Source organism: Puntigrus tetrazona, chromosome 22 (genome assembly GCF_018831695.1).
Source record: "Puntigrus tetrazona isolate hp1 chromosome 22, ASM1883169v1, whole genome shotgun sequence".
Lineage (NCBI taxonomy): Eukaryota > Metazoa > Chordata > Actinopteri > Cypriniformes > Cyprinidae > Puntigrus > Puntigrus tetrazona.
In genome coordinates this window covers 12,080,455-12,099,033 of record NC_056720.1, presented here as the reverse complement: position 1 = coordinate 12,099,033, position 18,579 = coordinate 12,080,455, and the positions used below count along the sequence as shown (strand labels likewise).

The following is an 18,579-nucleotide window of genomic DNA, read 5'->3' as shown; positions in this document are numbered from 1 at the left end:
GCCTAAACACATATGTGCCCTAGTGAAAACATTGGCAAGGGTTGGTGGAGTCTATTTATAATTTCAGTTAAGAGCTTGTGGTTTTACCAGTGGCAAATGCTGAAGAAAGAGCTGCTTTCATGGGCAGAACAAGCCCTGAGAAAAGTCACGGCCTGGTATAATTTATACATTTTCTTCGCCGCAAACTTATATACTAAAATGAAATGGCAAAATAAAACAAGATTTGGACTTCCTGAAGGAAATAAGTGCTCTAAAGGAAATAAAGGCTCGAAAACCTAGTGATCTGCCTACAATTTTATTTTTAGTCATTATATACACATGCTCACAAAACGTTTGTTCCAAATATAGGGAACATTATGCTATCTTATAGGATACCTTATTTAAACTAGATTCTGAAAATTATTGAAGATTACAGATTGCATGAGTCTCAATATATATTTTATAAGGTAGATAATTCATACAAAATCATATGACCTGATTTCTGTGAGGTAGGTTTACAAATTTGCCACCTCTGAAATTTTTTTACAGGTTGTATGAATTCTTATGACCTTACAAATTCATACAATTTAATAAACCTTTTATATTTAATAAAAATAAAATATTTAGGTCGGTCAATTTCATTCAGCATGTAGTAAGTATGATTAAGTATTAATAAAATTACCTAAATATTGGACCATATAACTATATTTTGTTGTATTTATGCTTAAAGTATTTCTTAGCAACATGTTAACATTAAACTACTGGAATCAACTCTGTTTGCTTCGTATTTTAACATCATTACAAGATTTTTGAACGTCTAATAAAAAAAACACTTGTTTCTCAGCTTATCATGTTTTCCTGCCTGGTAAAGGTTTTTTTTTTTTACAGCTAAGACCAGCAAACCACCTTAGGTTAGTTCATTCTTGTTTAACAGGCACCATGATAGGTGAACCTCAGTGTTGAGAAGCCGTTAACATTTAGGAGTGTGTCAAGCAAACAGTTCAAACGTACCGTGACAACATTTATACGTTAAAAAAGGTCACAGAGAACCCTTATCTCTCTCTTGTGCCTCTAAAACATTGCACCCAAAAACTATTCTCCCAGAACAGTGAGTCTAATGATTCTTCCAGACCTGCATTCAGTCTACATTTAAGTGAGTGTGACAGTGGACCTAACCCAAATGCTTTCCAGCTTCACACAGTTGAATTGGAAACACGATGCATTCTGAGAGACTTGTGATCAAACATTGGTCCTACGTCAAGTCTGTTGGCAAACAATGAGAGAGCACATCTCTGTGGTTGCAGACTAGCATGCATTTACATCATCCTCCACCCAAATCTGACAGCAAGGTATGATCCAGACCAAAAAGTGCAGGCGGTCCTTTGCTATTTGCTTTTTGGCCAATTACACAGGAAAGACTTAAGTACACGCTGGGCTTTCTACACAGGTGTAGCTTTAAGTAAAAGCATGTTCAATCCTCAAACACAACAGTAATAAATAAAAAACAACCCCTTGGCTTCGTTCCATGCTGATTCTGCGATGCTGCCCTTAGGAGCTATAAAACAAGTAGCTGCTGGAGCCAATAATCTGTAGGCAATAATAGAAAACGGAAAAACATGCTACGTAGCATCATGATTCAATATAGATGTCTCGGACGGGAGTAATGTACCATATGTCCTAAAGGTTGAGACTCACTCAAGCGTTTTTATTAGTGGGCCATGCAGGAACTACTTAAATGCACGATGACGCATTAAAGTGCATCTAAAGTTATCCCTTTATAATTATAACCATCTTTAAACGTGGACTCTATTAGCAGGTAAAGGAATAGAGAACACAGGATGTCTGTATTCTTGAAAATAAGGAAAAATAAGCATTTGGAGTTTACAAAATGGAAGTACTGTATACACCCGGTTACGCTCCTTGCCACAAAGGCAAGCGCACCCGGAGGCCTGGTCAGTGGGTTAATTAAACTTCCAAAAGAAGCCAAGAGTGACGTAAAGCCAGATGGCATGTCATCACCAGTATAATTAGTATAATATGATATGCCATTATGACCTCAGCATTGAAGTGTTTCTTAATATCGAAGCACAGCCACAATTGTGGCTGCGACAGTAGAAGAATGGAATGATTGGTAAACTTAGTTGGGATGGTTAAACTTGACTGATGGTGTGGTCGAAAGAGGGATACATTACAGTTATTTCTGGACTGTGAGATCACACTCATAAACCATGATGTGGGATCTCACTGGTTGGTCTAGACTGCTAATGTGGAAAAAAGTCCATGTCATACATGTCTTTCTGGTTGCAAACTCTTGAAAATGTCCTCATTGAACTCAAAGGACCTGACCTAGAAATATAGTACGTATAAATCACTCAACTGTGTTACAAGGATCAAGAGATGTTGTCCAGGGAAAGGCTGCCTGTTTCGAATGTTTGCACACTTCTTAAGCTCACACCTTTGGTGTACGTATTAACGACTGTTAAAACAAGCAATTTTCCCCTTAAATCACCATTCGGGAGTGCTTTAAAATTCTAAAGGGTTCAGAGTGCAGGGCTGCCAATGTGTGGAAAGTGCAGATGGGAGTATTGAGTTACCTTCTCAACCTTCTCAACTCAGACAAAAGGCGCATCCGTTATCGAACAATCCTATGCCGCACACCTTCCAGGAGATCTAGATCAACATACTCCAGTCAGAAAGTTCACTAAGTCAGTCATCAGGAATTGGGAGTTGTCACATACACGGCATGGCATGGAGAGGAAGGAATGATTCCCCTAACCGTTCATGTAACTCTATCAAATGTCAAACTTAACTACCATCCAAGTGGCTGGAACAAGACCTGGGAGTATAGCAAAAGGCTGACAGGTAGCTTTAGGAATGAAATAATTGGCCTGTGGTTTGGAATTGAGAGGAAACTAGATAGGACATATTGTAAAAGCTTGGGAAACATGCAGGAAAAACATTAGTGAGGTAATGGCTGATGTTCCCACTAGGGCAATTGCAGCAGGGCGTACTTAATTACAGTGCAGGTGACAGCTGAATGCTTGACGTTAAATTCTTTGACTTTCACTGGCACTTCAAATGGTAAGTCAAAGTAAGCTATAGTTACAGGCTGACATAATACCTGACTTCTGTGCAAAGCCCAGGGGCAGCGGTAATTGTTTTCAAAGGAAATTTCCATGTTCTTGGTGACAGTTCTTGGGTGAGACTTAAAGGAGTAGTTCAGAGAGAAAGAAAATAAAAAAGGGACCTTTTCTGTGTAGCATTTGGGCACGTTAACATTAGGCACAGAAATGCTTTGTGACAAATTTGATGTCAATAAATCATGGAACTGATGAAAATTTACTTTGAGACATGATAGACATTATTTTGAAACCATAAAAGTTGGTAGCTTTATAATACTTGGAATATGTTGTGTACAAATACAGTTAAAGATAAAAAGGTAAATATAAAAGGTTTTTTATGGACAACGACTGAAACTTTAGTCTGTTCCAAACGTGTAGTGCTTTGCAAGAGGGCTTTCTCAAACATGTCAAATCTCATTAAGACACCAGAATTTGAGGCCAAGGGACCCTTCGCAAAGTCAAGTTAAAAGACTTTTAGATTCTGGCATGTGTTTCCAACTGACAGTACAATTGATTAAAAACACACATAGCACATGAAATAAAAGATTCCAGCACTTCTTTTGTGCTAACATGGTGTGAGGAAAAAGCATTCAAAAAGATGTGAAACCCTCAGCGGTTATGTTACAAAGTTTGGAAATTCACAGAAATGGTCTTCGAAGAAGGAAATACTGCCTGCAGCATCAAAGACATTACCTGGGATGAAAGTAGCTCATGTTAACTACAAGGTGACAGAGCTTTTAGACATGCAACCAGGGCAGGAAATGGGAAACTAATACCTTCAGATGTTTTTGCTGCGAGTTGTGATGTGTCTTGCAGAAAACAAGTGATAGATAACATCATATGCATGTTTGAACAAACAAAGCCAATGGTTCCCATTGACAGGACAAGCGCATACATCTCTAACATTGCTTTTCTAAAAGAACTCATTTTTTAAATGTCCAGCGTTTGCAGTATTGTAAATATACAATCAGCTAATCGAGACACTTGAGTATGAAGAGAATAAAAGGTGGATTGTAGACTACCTAAACTCAAAACCAAAAAAACCCAAAGCAGTTTGGTAATTTCATACGCACTTTCCAGCTCTTAAATCAATGCCACATGCCAAATAACTCAATCAGCGGACACACTTGAGGCACATGTAACCCATGAACCCCCTGCAGGGTTCATATGTGTTCCTCTAGGCCTGGACTATACTATCAGCCAGTCATCTGCTCTAATGCCCACAGAACAGAACAAATTTAATCAATGCCGCTTATAAAAATTCCTTCTTCATGAAGATATCCAGAGCCACCACGCAGAACTCCCGATTAATCATTTAGACCTTTTTTTGTATCACTGCTGGCTTAGAAACTGATCGGAATGGGATGGACCAAATATTCACGACTATCAAGCCAATATCCAGGTTCTGTGTGAAGCGGTAACACTTTATGAACAGTGTACACACCTTTAAAAGCCAATCGATTGTGCTCTGGTAGACTGTTCCAGATGGTTTTGACCCAAAGTAAACATTACAAACAGCTGCAATTGTCTCAGGCACATGTGCCTATGTATTGCCCACGATTATGACGCTAAAACCACAAAGACCAATACGGTTTAAATTTACCCTGCTTGATATAATAATCAAAATGAATATTTTCAAATCAAAAACAGATTTATAAACAAATGTTTTCTGCTTGGAATTTTACACCACACTTCACATCTGTGTTATCAATCATCGTAATCATTACGAACCAGAATCTGTCACGGTATCAGCAATTTTCTTTGAAATTAAAGATCAACTCATTATTGATTGAATGACTTTAGAAAGCGAGGGGGTGAGTCATCTTAAAAGACAAGTTCCAGGTTCAAAACAAGTTCGACAGCAGCTGCAACCACATCTATACAGTAATTCTGACTAGTCCCTCCATTTGTCCAAACAAGCAAAGATTGTGTTTACAGTAAAGCCCTAAACACAATGCACGACAAAAAAGCCCTTATATGTAGCTTCTATGTGTGAATATTTTGCAGAGCACCCAAGAGTAGCAAAGCGAATAGTTAAGTCAAAACAACAAAAAGATTTTCCATTGGTGTTTTGCACACAATTCAAGCTTGAACAAGTGACTTCAAAAGTGTCAGAATCTCCTTCCTCTGCAATTTACTGAGATGATTTAATAATTCCACAGAAGTTGCAAAAAAACAAACTGAGCAATTGTGGTTGGGAGGTGTGACCCCAAGCTGAGAAATTATTGGTGGAAATTTCAGTTGGGAAACATGTTCATGTCAGAGCTGTGGAAAGCAATGATTAAAGGGATGTTGAGCACGCCCATGACAAGAGCGTACAAGAAAATGAACAACATGCAAATACCAATTGAACTTTTCCATATTAAGGCCTGGAAAAGTAAATGACATGAGAATTGCAGTCTTTAGGGCAGTTCATAATGTAACACAGGACAGGACCTGACCTTCTACAGTTCACGAATCACACTTACTTCAGTTTCCACAGTTTAGTGGTGGACGTCACAGGGTCTGTGAATGGAAGCCCTGTTTCTTCGACTACTGAACCAGCAGGCTCAAATACAGCTTCCAGCAATTATACACATGAGTCACATCCTGCGGGAACCTGAGTCTTCACATCATCCTGACTATTAGCCGACATCATCATCTCAGCAGACATGCTGAGACTACACACTGTCTGTGTTTAAAGTTGGTCTACCACAAGTGTACCACCATGTACTTTCAGTTGTTAAATGATACCAAACCCCCAATGATTTTCACATGTACTCTGCACATATACCAGTATGCTTACACTACACCAAGACAACCAAAAAAACTAGACAGGTTCTGTAAAATAATATTTGCCTATAAAAGCGTAATCGAGAAGAGGAAAAAGGGCAAATCTTAAATCTTAGGCTCTAAATCCTGACTTTTCCTTACATCTTAAATATATGTTTGTGTATATAGCTTCATCATTCAGTCAAGAAGCACTGCAGGTGTCCTCTTTATGACATCATTTCCCTTTTATGTTTCTTCCCATCACTAATAAGAAGAAAGTTATGCTTCCCCTAACATGCCCCACTAACATGAAATGCAGATACAATGAAACAACACTCAGTGGTTTGGTCACTCACACATCCAACTTTCCAGGAAAGCACTCCGACACGTTCCAGCGCTGCAGAGCCTAGAGAGGTTTATTTATGTAGCGAACATGAGACCTCCTCAGCTTTTAGTCAAATCCCCCAAGATTACATACATGAGAGAGTGAAAGTGCACGGCAAAGTGATTAGAAGGCCAATAATCTCTTCAGTGTAGCCATTCGCCAACAATGGACCAGTGTACTTTACCCCACTCTCCATACAACTGACCTTCAGTAGAGGTCTGACTGAAATCAGGCCTCCCCTTTGGGCCGACTAAAGATCCCGTGTTCAAACTGAGCAGTTTTTTTTTTTTTTTTTTATATTAAGCAGTAAAATTTAAGAAAGTGCATTTTAACCAACTTCAACTTCAAACAAACCGTTCCCAGTGAATTACTGCATAAGCAAATAACATATAGTGTCAATAAAATGAGCAATGAAAGGTCTCATCATCTGGCAAAAAAAACTGGGCAATGACTTGAATCGGATTATGTTTTTCTCCAAAAAACATCATGACTGATCGTTTTTCCGCATTCACATGTGCTCCTGATATCCAAACCTCCTTCCAGCAGTGCTCTACATCTCTGTATGACATCACACTAGCGTGCCGCTCAGGTACTTGTTGACACCAATGTGAGCAGTGATTTACTGTGGAGGTGTCCTGTTACAAACAGATGCAGACATGTAGCGGAGTTTCTTCCGGGTCAGTGCAGGGTCTTGGAATATAAAGCCAATCTATGCTTGTCATTTATAAAAGAGGCAGCGAAGAAGATGAAAGTGATCTGAGATGAAGCAATGAAAAAAAAAACTGTTTAAAACTTGTGTAGTAGATTATATGTTATGTTTTATATTATATTTTAAATTCTAATCTCATGGAGTAAATTTGCACTTTCACTCATCAGTAGCAAAAAAACGCTTGGGTATAAACACAAAACACAGGCCGAAAAAAGTCTCGCAATAATCAACCAAGTGTATACGAGGCTTCATAATGATGCCTGATTTTTAATTCACTCTGTCTGCCAGATACCACATGCAAGGTTAAAAGGGTTAAAACTGGACATGGTATCAAGATGACCAAAACAGAAAAGATTTCCGCTTCACTGACATATGTGCGCCAAAAGCAGCACTATTATTTTGATGGATTTCCTGTCAATTCTCACACTTAGGGCAAAGGCTATAAACTTAACGTTTGCTCTAAATATGAAAAAACAAACTTTAACAGAAACAGAGACCACAGTGGGGCTCTCTTGAGTTTTCAAAACCCTATTTTTACCACACTATGACACATTTGCTCTCAGAAAACCAGCTGTCTTCAAATATTTGATAAACATTTGTAATACTAAACACTGTTCTTCATAGACTCTATAGAAGGAAGCCATAATTTCATTCAAAATGAGCACGAGAGAAGCCAAGAGTGATAGAGGAACACTGTTCCAGACTGCAGACAGGCGTTTGTCAGAGCAAACAGATGTTTGCTTGGCTGACGCATCCCATTTTCCACTCTTTCTCAGACTTTGCCAAAATTCCCCCAAGAGTCTTTTCATTCATCGGCTTTGCCCAACAGCTCTATGTCTTTCCTGCTGACCCAGCAGGACTCCGAAAACCTATTCTATCTTCATGGGGTTGCGTTATATCTGACGCAGTTTTACGAGGGCCTAAATCAAAGAGGATCCATCGATAGTGGAATATCGATGGCGTAAATCAAGATTTAACAAGAAGCGACTTGCACTGTATATCAGCGAGCTGGAGCTGCTATCTAAACCAAAGACCTGTTGTTTATGTCCACTCTCTGTGAAGTACAAAATTCTGGCTTGCGATCTGGAAAACAACCCCCCCGTGAAATACGCATCTGCTCGACAAAGTAGAATGTGGAGACTCTTGGAAGTGCACGCAATTCAGTGGTCGTATTTTCTTCATCGTAATCCCAGGCTGGGTCACGTATTGTGCAACGAAATAAGGCAACGTGCCCACAACATTCCTGCTGCACTGTTATCCGCTTAGAGCCGGTCATGCAGAAAATGTTTGGCAGAGGACTGCCATGCTGTCTGGTTGTGCGTGTTGATGGGCACGAACCGAACCCCACCGAACGGCTGGGGAAACCCGACACACACACACACACACACACACTCTTTTCAAGTGACACAGGTGCGCCATTTGCTTAGTATTCAAGTGTTTGCATAGTTTATAATAAACCCCACCTGTATATTCTAACTATGACTGGATATCTTCTCAATCACTGAATATTAAATTCTGCCGAGTTGATGAGAAAGAAAACAGGCTAATGTTGGAAAGACGATGCTGTCGGGGTGCAGTACACAGGGTTTTTCCATGATGTTATCAGTTCTTGCATTGGTTGTATTACAATAGATACGGGTTGGGCTGAAAAGAATGAAAGACAATACCAGTGGTAACAGTAGGAACGCTAAACGTCTGAGTATCAAAATAAGATATCAATTTAGAAACACTTGAAGTTAAAAAAACTACTAATAAAAGTAATAAATGCATAGTCCTTTTCACATTTAACACTTAGATATAGCTCAATACCAAGATTAAATAAGAATATTGATTTAGAATTACCATATTGAACTTTATAGCATTATGATTGCATTAATACTATGCTACTACCAATAATATTCGTAATAGTAAGAGTGGTAGTGGTAGATTTAAAATATAACGATAAATTAAATTTTAGTTTTGAATGTAAATGTTGAATTAATGTAACAGCATAAAATATTCAAATTAATTTTACATTATAAATTATTTTCATTTTAGAATATTATATAAAACATTGCGGTAATACGATGGCATAACGTTTTTACATTTAAATGTTTTTCATTTTAAATTATTCAAATTTAAATCTCTGTAGCACTATGAATTGTCATAAAACAACAAAAACTTTAAATTGCTTTTGTATCAAGCCAAATTTAATTCACACTGTAAACTTGAACACTCACAACTCCAGTAAAACATGGCTCAGCGGCGACGGTGTAGAATGGTGCAGAAAATCATTTCTCTGTCTGTCTGCCCCAATTCACAATTAAAGTGAACCCTCAGTTGCTTTACACGTGACGGATCTCTCCACAATGCGAGAACAGCCATTTTTGCTGAGCTATGATCCTTCTCTGATTGGACCTTTTGGTGCGAAAGGAACTAACCAATGACAGAGCAACAGGGGGCACGACTGCTGGCACAAAACTCACCCTTTCATTACCTCAAACAGGCTGCTGCCTTTCCTTTCAGAACAGCAAACACACTTTAAGAGGAAAACAAAATATTTGCCTAGATAAATGCTGATTGACCGAGTAACACAAACACACAGACTTGTCAATGAAGTAACAGTTGGCGCCTGTGGCCCCTTCGTCCGGGCCTCATTATGCCAGGAATATGATGGGAAAGAGGGCCAGGTGGTTAAAATATCAAAGAGCGGTGGAATGCAATATATTTTCATAAATATCACCCCATATATACACACATAGACATCTCTTTATGACATGGCGCGAGAAGGAGCGCTGACAGGAATGTGTCTGATCTCTCTCCCTGGTCATCGGTTGAACTTTGCCAAATTCAGGAAGTCTAAACTACGGCTTTTCTCTCTATTAATCACTTTCTGTCCCTGGGCGAAGGCACGTGTCTGATTTGGCTCGCAAAGTCTGCTGCTTTCAGGATGTCACGCTCTGTTCCCATCTGTCTGGACTGCTGTCCAAGCACTGTTTTTAACATCTCAATCATTTTAGGATTTTAGGTTGAAGACTGTTATGACATGCAAAAACACTCTCCAGAAGAGTCGCCTGTAAGAGTCAATAAAGTTTCAACCAAAAATGTACATTTACTGAAAATGTACTCGCCCTTAAGCCATCCAAGATGTCGATGAGTTTGTTTCTTCATGTGAGGAGAAATGTACTTTCACTTTCTCACCGATGGATACTCTGCAGTGAACGGGTGCCGTCAGAATGAGAAACAGAAACAGTTGATAAAAACACCACAGTAATCCACTGTGTCCATAAATTAACATCTTGTACATCCAAAAGATGCTTGCATGTTTATATTTTTTACTAATAAACAAGTCATCTCATCCGATTTAGGAGAGAAATATGCACAGATCAAGATGAGCAAAAACATTTCTAAATTTTATGTTGGATATGGATTTTTATGTGATGGGACACAGTAATGAGGTAACTTGAGTTATTACAGATTATATTTTTAGCCAATTTACATTTGTAAAATACTTAAATGATAGATTTTATGAATATACAGCTTCTCACTTCATAAGATTAGAGTCGTGTGGGTTACTTGTAGATTATCGTGATGTTTTTTTACCAGCTGTTTGGAGTCTCGTTCTGAAGGCACCCATTCACTGCAGGATCCACTAGTACAACAAGTGATGTAGTGCAAGATTTCTCTAAATCTGGTCACATTAAGAAATAAACTCACCTACATCTTGGGCGACCTAAGGGTTAGTGAATTCTCATTTTTAGTTTGAACTATTTATTTAAAACATCAAAGCTCTGGATTTAAAATAAGATCCTGACAGCCTACTAAAACGTATACCTCACAAGATTACTATGGTAATATAGTATGCCAAAAAGCATATTACTTAAAGGGACCAAAAAGCATGTGAATCAATTGGAGGTTTGACAAACTTTCTAGAGTTTTCCTCTGCTGCAGTAGCATTTCAAACTACAAATTTATTAACGAGGGCAACTGACAGAAATCGAAGACTGTGTGTCAAAACTGTGTGAGCTGGTCAGTATAGGCGCTTTTGGCCGCTTTCATTTGACCGTTCGAACATACATAACACGTTGAAAAATCTTATTCGAACGTTCAAACACAAACATGACCCGAAAATGCATAATTTTGACCAGTCACGTTCGATTTGATATTCAACGCTTTTCAATCGAACAGCGTTCAATTCAAACGTTTAAGTGCCGACATGTCCTCACTGTACGGAACCTTGCTCTGTCACGTCTATAAAACTTGTACTCACTTTTCTGTAGGCAAGTTGCAGGTAGTTATAGGGAATTCTTCTATTGAAATCTTGAACGACTTCCTCGCTAATTTTATGCATGGACTGTGCTCCGATTTTTCCCTCAATGCACCGATTTAAGCAGTTCCCTCTATAGAGGATCACTTCAAAAATCTTATCGGTCACAAAGCCGTCAAAGCGATGCTGGTCGCTGCATTTCAGCCTGCATCTGATTCTGGTCTGGCGCACCTCAGAGAAAGTCTTCAGCGCGCCCTCCATGTACCGCACCACATTGCCATAGTCTCCTTTGTAGAAAGCCTCCACTCCGTTATCGTAAAGCAGGTCGACCGGTTCCAGCGTGGCCGATGACAGCAGAAGGGTCTGGAGGATACATGTCAAAAAGCAGTAGATTTTGAAGGTCACATCCATCTTCCGAAGCTGGTGCGCAAAATAATGCGCTCCGAGAGCGAACGCTGTTCCCGGTGGGTCTAGAGGGAGCGGGCTAATGAAAGTGACGGCTTAACTACCGTTCCAAGCTTCAAGGCAGTTTCGTTGTCACTCATAATGAATGACCGATTGCTGGGGACATTTCAGCAATGACCCCCCCACCGTCCCTCCCATCCATTCTGAGCGGACTCCTCCTACAGCCCACACAAGAAGGAAATAACAATTGTCTAACGTGACGACCCCCAGCTGTCCGTTTTATTTACCGAACAACGACATATCATTGCTTCTGAAAGTTAGAACTTAAAGCAGTACTTTAAATAAAACATGGCTTGCCTCTGGCAACACACACTAACACAGACGCGCTCTCTGGTGAGATCCTCACAAAGCCCTAGAAAGCGAAGACCTCCTGTCGCCGTTTCAACGTCTCCCTCTTGAGGACAGAAATCATACTGCAACTCTCCTGAAAATCCACAATGTTCACGATCAACCATTGCAACATCGTTGTTGTTCGGCTAAACATCTTTACTTCTAAATAAGTAAACGGGTATAGGGGGATAACGCAGTCAAGTTATATATTTTGCAACAACGTGACGTCTTTGTCTGTTTTAGGCACTGAAAAAGAAACCGTTTCAGAACTTTTGACTGACAGAGTCAAGTTTTAAATAGGAAAAACGTCTGTTCGAACGCGATGCTACTGGTCTAATTGGATTCAGTGATCTATGCTAAGCTATGCTAAAGGTGTTATCGCCAGACCCGGAGACCGGCTGAATAGATTCTGGAATCTAGGTAGAACTCAATTTATTAACTCTAGAGGAGTTGGGAGATGAGCACATTTCCCCCCAAAAGTGAAGTGTTCCTATAATAGCCGGAGTTTTTGTTCAGGTACGTTCTAATCTTAAGCGTAGACTCGATGTAAATAAGAGGTTATTAATCATAACTAAGTTTGAGATCGCGATCAACTAAGACGAATTTTGATTTGAAAAGGAGCCTTATGTGCTATTAAAAATTTAATGACTCATTTTGCCAGCACCCTCACTAATTTAAAAAGCACCCCCCAGTGACTTAGTGCCTAGCTATTTTACGTGATAAATTTCATTAAGATGATTTTCTGCACGCCATTTTGTAATTTGTTGAGAAGAGCGGCTTTAAGATATTACGATTGTAAGGAGTTACCATTCGTATCGCAAGATGGCGCCAGTAAGACAAACGCTCTCAGCGTCGAGCGATAAAAGACATGAAATCAGACCACCACTGGTACAGGTGCTTTCATTCATTTCATTCATAATTTCATTAAATCACATTCAAAAAGTGAAACTTGTATATTATATTATATTCATTCATTAGGCTGATACTTCAAATGTTTATTTTTTAATTTTGGTGATTATAACTGACAACTAATGAAAGTCCCAAATTCAGTATCTCAAAAAGTCTTAAGTTTGAATATTACTTGGCCAACTGAAAAGTAATACTTGGTCGGAGCTCCTTTTGCCTGAATTGCTGCAGCAATGTGGCATGGAGTCGATCAGTCTGTGGCACTGCTCAGGTGTCAGGAGAGCCCAGGTTGCTCTGATAGTGGCCTTCAGCTCTTCTGCATTGTTGGGTCTGGCATAAAATCGCATCTTCCTCTTTACAATTACCCATAGATTTCTGTGGGGATAAGTTCAGGCGAGTTTGCTGGCCAATTAAGAACAGGGATACCATGGTCCTCAAACCAGGTACCGGTAGCTTTGGCACTGTGTGAAGGTGCCACATCCTGTTGGGAAAAGAAATCTGCATCTCCATAAAGTTGGTCAGCAGCAGGAAGCATGAAGTGCTCTGGAACTTCCTGGTATACGGCTGCGTTGACCTTGGACCTCAGAAAACACAGCGAACCAACACCAGCAGATGACACAGACCCCCAAACCATCACTGACTGTGGAAACTTTACACTGGACCTCAAGCAACGTGGATTCAGGAGAGACGCGGCTGTTCAAGAGTGGCTTGACACGGGGAATGCGACAGCTGAAACCCATGCCTTGCATACGTCTGTGTGTAGTCCACACTCCAATCTGCTCCATATTTTTGAACGGGCTTCGTTTCACAATCCTCTCCAGGGTGCGGTTATCCCTATTGCTTGTACACTTTTTCCTTCCCTTCACCTCTCTATTAATGTGCTTGGACACAGAGCCTCTTTTGCAATGACCTTTTGTGTCTTGCCCAGGTGTCAATGATCGTCTTTTGGACAAGTGTCAAGTCAGCAGACTTCCCCACGATTGTGTGGCCTACAGTACTAGACTGAGAGACCATTTAACGGCCTTTGCATGTGTTTTGAGTTAATTAGCTGATTAGAGTATAGCACCAGCTGTCTTCAATATTGAACCTTTTCACAATATTCAAATTTTCTGAGATACCAATTTTGGGATTTTCATCAGTTGTCCGTTATAATCATCAAAATTAAAGGAAACAAACATTTGAAATATATCAATCTGTGTGTAATGAATGAATATAATATACAAGTTTCCCTTTTTCAATGGAATTAGTGAAATAAATCAACTTTTCGATGATATTCGATTTCGATGATATATGACCAGCACCTGTATATTGCTGTAAAGAAGAATCAAAAATACAGTTCAGTATATGTCTTTATTTCAACGGTTAGAATCGGTTTCACAGAGCAACGAATAAAATGTATATAATTCATATAAATGTATAAATATTAGGGTTACAAAATGTAGTGACGTTACTTTTTGCTTGACAATAAGACGGCACATGCGCAGATGTATCTATTTCAAAACGAATGTGAATTGACATGGCATTATAATATTTTGATAACAAAAATCTCATCCGGCAATTACAAGAGCTCATGTGGTGATCGTAAGTATTTATAATATAATATAATAAATATTCTGCACTACATCACAGCTTGAAATATGCTTATGACAGCAAAAATACGCTAATATAGTAAAAATGTCCTCACATTTACTGTAAAGCTATGACTGGGATATGACATAATCTTCCTCTGTGGTCAACTATGAAGCAATCCCAGCCTTCGTGTTTTCTAGAAGCTAAATTGACTCACAAACATCATAAAAGCTGTTAAATCGCACACATGGATGTCAGTTAGTAAAACAAACAACATATAATTAGAGATGATGTGTAGGTTTTTTTTGAACTACTATAAAATGCTTAATTGCCGACTACTTCTTTATAAACACAACGCATGCAATTTAACGAAGTTTAGCTCTTCAGGCGGTCCCTCGGGATTCATTAAACATACTCTTTTTCAGGATTCTTGGAGGCCGGGTGCTTGCTGAGAGGTTTTGGGGATTGTAGATGCGTCACGCTGCAGGCGCATAAGAGAATGCCCCCGAATAAACAGAACAGAGATGCGACAAACGCACCGATCAGAGACCTGCCGACCACAAACCTGCAGAGACCCAACGCAGACGGTCAGTACTGAGATTCCAAAGGACTTCACTGAATCAGCGAATCTAACGACTATTAGAAACGGTACGAAACACCTACTTGTCCGTCTCGGTGTCATTCTGAAAGAAACTCTCAACCACTCCGTATATAAACCAGCTGGTTATGCCCAAAGCGAGAAGTCCTAGTAGAATCACAAGTTGTGTTAGTTAACATTAGTTAATGCACTGAGCTAACACAAAATAAACTTTATTTTCATTAACTAACATTAACAAAGATTAAGTTTGAATATATTTGTGGTAGGAAATGCACTAATATCTTCATTGAGCATGATCTTTACTTAATATCCTAACGATTTTTGGCATACAAGAAAAACTCACCGGCGCACACAGAGAGCATTCCTCCCAGGAAGGCGGCTCTGTCCTTCGACTTCTTGTTCTCTTCTAAACACCTCGTGCATCTGAGACCGGAAATGGCCACCAGCGCGGCGAAGCTTGACAAGAGGATGCTGGAGATCATGACGGCTCGGCTCACCTGGATCTCAACTGCGAGAGCGCACATCGGACGATTACGGTTTAGAAGTCAAACCACAGACAGATCCAGAATCCACAGCAGATATACTCACAGATCTGATGAAGGAGAGAGCTGTAGCTTGTGCAGCGCATGTGAGACGAACTGTCCACGGAGCACTCCATCCACAGTCCTACGTATTTGTCCAGAATCACAGTCTTGTCATTTTCGTGTCCAAGGACTTTCCATTCATTGGTAAATGTGCCTATAATGAGGCCACACAAACCAGCGATGGACAGAATATAACCGATGAGCTGAAGAGCCATGGATGGGTTAGAAGACCGATGCGTTTTTTTTTACTGTAATACTGTAATGTAAGAGAAACCCGCGCTGCTATTTATTATTGTGTGAGTGGGCGTGAATCAACCGTCATGTCATTCGTAGACAGGACATTGGGTCAGACTTCCATGAAAGTAGCCGCTTTTGTCTGGAAAGATCTTGCATGAACTTATAGCTGTCCGGGGTGAAGCAGAGGTCGAAGTTTTGGATTGGAAAAAAAAATAAACGGAAGGTTGTCGGTTCTGCTCCTTTAAAACCTGGATGGAAGCATCCTTTATGAAACTAAACGTAACATCTTTATTTTGTTGCACGTACATTAAAAGAGGAAAGAGATTAGTACCGTTTCATGTGACATGACGTGTGGTCATCCAAAGCACTGAAGTCAGCACATTTCTTCGGATGATTAATGCATTGCGATCTTGATAAATCCCACAGTTTGTTTCACACCTATTTACTCACACGTCCAAAATATATATTTAGAGTTTCCATTCATGATCATGTTGCCTCCTTTATTGGGTCGTGATCGTAACAGGAAACAAACGGGTGGGCAGATGGACGCTAACATGTCGGGAAGTTCATGTCCTCCACTAATAGTAACACTGACTAATGCTACTGTTGAAAACATCTTAATTTATTTAGATGCATTTTTTACGTACCCCAAACCTATGAACGGCAATTTTATTTTTATTTTTTTATCATTATATCATTACATTTCAACATGCATGCAAATAGAAAACATTTCCAGAAATTAGATCAAATAAACGCAGGTTTGGTCAGCATGACACTTCTTTCAAAAATAAATAAATAAAAGTAAAAAATAATATATATATACAGTATATATATATATATATATATATATATATATATATATATGTGTGTGTATATATATATATATATATATATATATATATATATATATATATATATATATATATATATATATATATATATATATATATAGTGCTTTCAAACAATTGTGATTACATCTAAAATAAAAGCTTTTATTTACATAATATATGCACAAGTACTGTGTTTGTTTATTATGTATATATAAATACACACACATATACAAAAACACACACACATATATATAATATATATATATATATATATATATACATATAATTTTAAAACATTTACATGTATATATATTTATATTTTTACATTATATAAATATATTAAATATATAAACATATTGTTCATAAATACATATACACGTATTTATATTTATATATACATAATAAGTATAATAAATAATAATAAATATATAAGTGTATACACTATACACACACATATATTATGTAAGCAAAAACTTTCATTTTGTTGTTTCATAATGTTAATTATTCCATACTTATGACTGCCAGCGTACAAAGAAAGACTATATGATTTTAACGTCGAATAACAATAACCTGGGAAAGTTTTAAAAATGCCTATATTTTTAAATTTGTTGCTAAATGTTTATTTTATAACAATAAGGTTCATTAGTTAACATTAGTTAACTACATTAGTTAACATGAACCTACAACGACGATACTTATAAAGTATTTATTAATCTCAGTTCATCTTAATTTACAAAGGCATTATTAAACTCAGAGAGCTTACACGACCTAACAATGATCGACAGTATTTTTTATTAACTAACATAAACAAAGATGAATAAAGAGAGTAATAAATGTAGCGTTCGTTGTCCTTTCATGTCAATTAATGCATTAATGTTAATAAATGACACCTTACAGTAAAGTGTTACCGGCGTTTCAAAAAGGGAAGAACTGCTTTGTGTTCAAACTCAAGCGAAACTCGTTCAAAAAAACCAGTTTAAAGAAACAGAAACAAAGAAAACATGCCAGAAACACCGGTGCTTTGGCTCTCGCACAAAAATGTATTCCAGGACTGTACAGAGGCACTTCTTCGTTTCATCGCAGGAGCCTGTAACGCACAGCGATTTCGTTTCCGGTGAAAAAAGTAACAGTGCGGAAATCCCGATCACGCAAACTCTGAAAAGGTTTGAAATCTCGCGGTTCTTCCGTTCACCGTATACCTGGATTGGTTCTCGCAAGAGTTTGAATTCTGTCGTGTGCTCGCCTTCCACTTCGCCTCCCTTTGTTCAGATGAACACGAAAGAAGATGTTTTGACGATAGAGACCGACTCGCGTTTATTTATGAAGTCGATGGCTGCCATCAACTGTTTATCGCAAATCACAATATTATCGCTCGCTAAAGATATTATAAAGTGTAGCCGGCTGAAGTCCCAGCTCTCAAACCTGTCAGATGTCATTCCTGGAAACACAGCCTGAGGCCCAACGACACATAACACATATCTATGGGAATTTTATTATTATTATCATCATTGTTTTAACAACTTGCCTCCTTTGGACAGTAGTTGGTGTGCTAAAAATGGACATTGTCATGTCAGGTAGATTAATAATAATAACATATAATATATGTGGCTTTAAAAAACAGGCGTAAGGCCAATCAAACGTGGTGTGATTTATGAGGGGTTTGGAGAAGGACTCGCTCAGGTTCTTTATGTGCAGGCTGCTTAGGCCTCTGTAAAATTTGCAGATTTGACAGTTTTTACTTTTTTTTTGTTGAGGAAAATCAACTTAAAATACCACATTTACAGTTCCCTCTGCATAGTAAGATTAGGTCAATATGGAAAAAAATACATATTTCAGCTTTAAGTGGGACCCGACTTCGACTATAAACA

At 38.5% G+C, this 18,579-nt stretch overlaps 2 protein-coding genes and 1 long non-coding RNA gene across 4 annotated transcripts in view; 1 reads left to right on the top strand and 2 right to left on the bottom strand.

Moving 5' to 3' along the window:
* Positions 1 to 11,869, bottom strand: part of p3h2 (prolyl 3-hydroxylase 2) — a 35,833-nt gene extending 23,964 nt beyond the window's left edge. The window contains exon 1 of the mRNA XM_043223758.1: positions 11,196 to 11,869. Within this exon, the coding sequence (XP_043079693.1) occupies positions 11,196 to 11,603 (408 nt within the window). The 5' untranslated portion in view covers positions 11,604 to 11,869. The remainder of the gene's footprint in view (positions 1 to 11,195) is intronic.
* Positions 11,870 to 12,119: 250 nt separating this feature from the next.
* On the top strand, positions 12,120 to 15,527 carry LOC122327175. Of its 2 annotated transcripts, none has more exons than XR_006247618.1 (3): positions 12,120 to 12,503; positions 14,888 to 15,110; positions 15,394 to 15,527. It is a non-coding gene; the product is annotated as an uncharacterized LOC122327175 (long non-coding RNA). The 2 variants fall into 2 exon arrangements; XR_006247617.1 differs by lacking the exon at positions 12,120 to 12,503 and adding an exon at positions 14,344 to 14,474.
* On the bottom strand, positions 14,473 to 16,613 carry LOC122327174 (claudin-1). The gene is made up of 4 exons (XM_043222359.1): positions 15,649 to 16,613; positions 15,404 to 15,568; positions 15,126 to 15,207; positions 14,473 to 15,027 (listed from the first exon to the last, which is right to left on the bottom strand). The coding sequence occupies exons 1-4, from the start codon at positions 15,857 to 15,859 to the stop codon at positions 14,868 to 14,870; spliced, it is 618 nt and encodes a 205-aa protein (XP_043078294.1). The 5' UTR covers positions 15,860 to 16,613; the 3' UTR covers positions 14,473 to 14,867.
* Positions 16,614 to 18,579: the final 1,966 nt, after the last annotated feature.

Bases quoted from the DNA above. Each gene is read 5' to 3' on its own strand.
- LOC122327174 (XM_043222359.1), bottom strand. From the start codon at position 15,859: ATGGCTCTTCAGCTCATCGGTTATATTCTGTCCATCGCTGGTTTGTGT. The intron at 15,569-15,648 runs GTGAGTATATCT...GCGCTCTCGCAG, and splicing joins CTCTCTCCTTCATCAGATCT to TTGAGATCCAGGTGAGCCGA. The intron at 15,208-15,403 runs GTGAGTTTTTCT...TGATTCTACTAG, and splicing joins AATGCTCTCTGTGTGCGCCG to GACTTCTCGCTTTGGGCATA.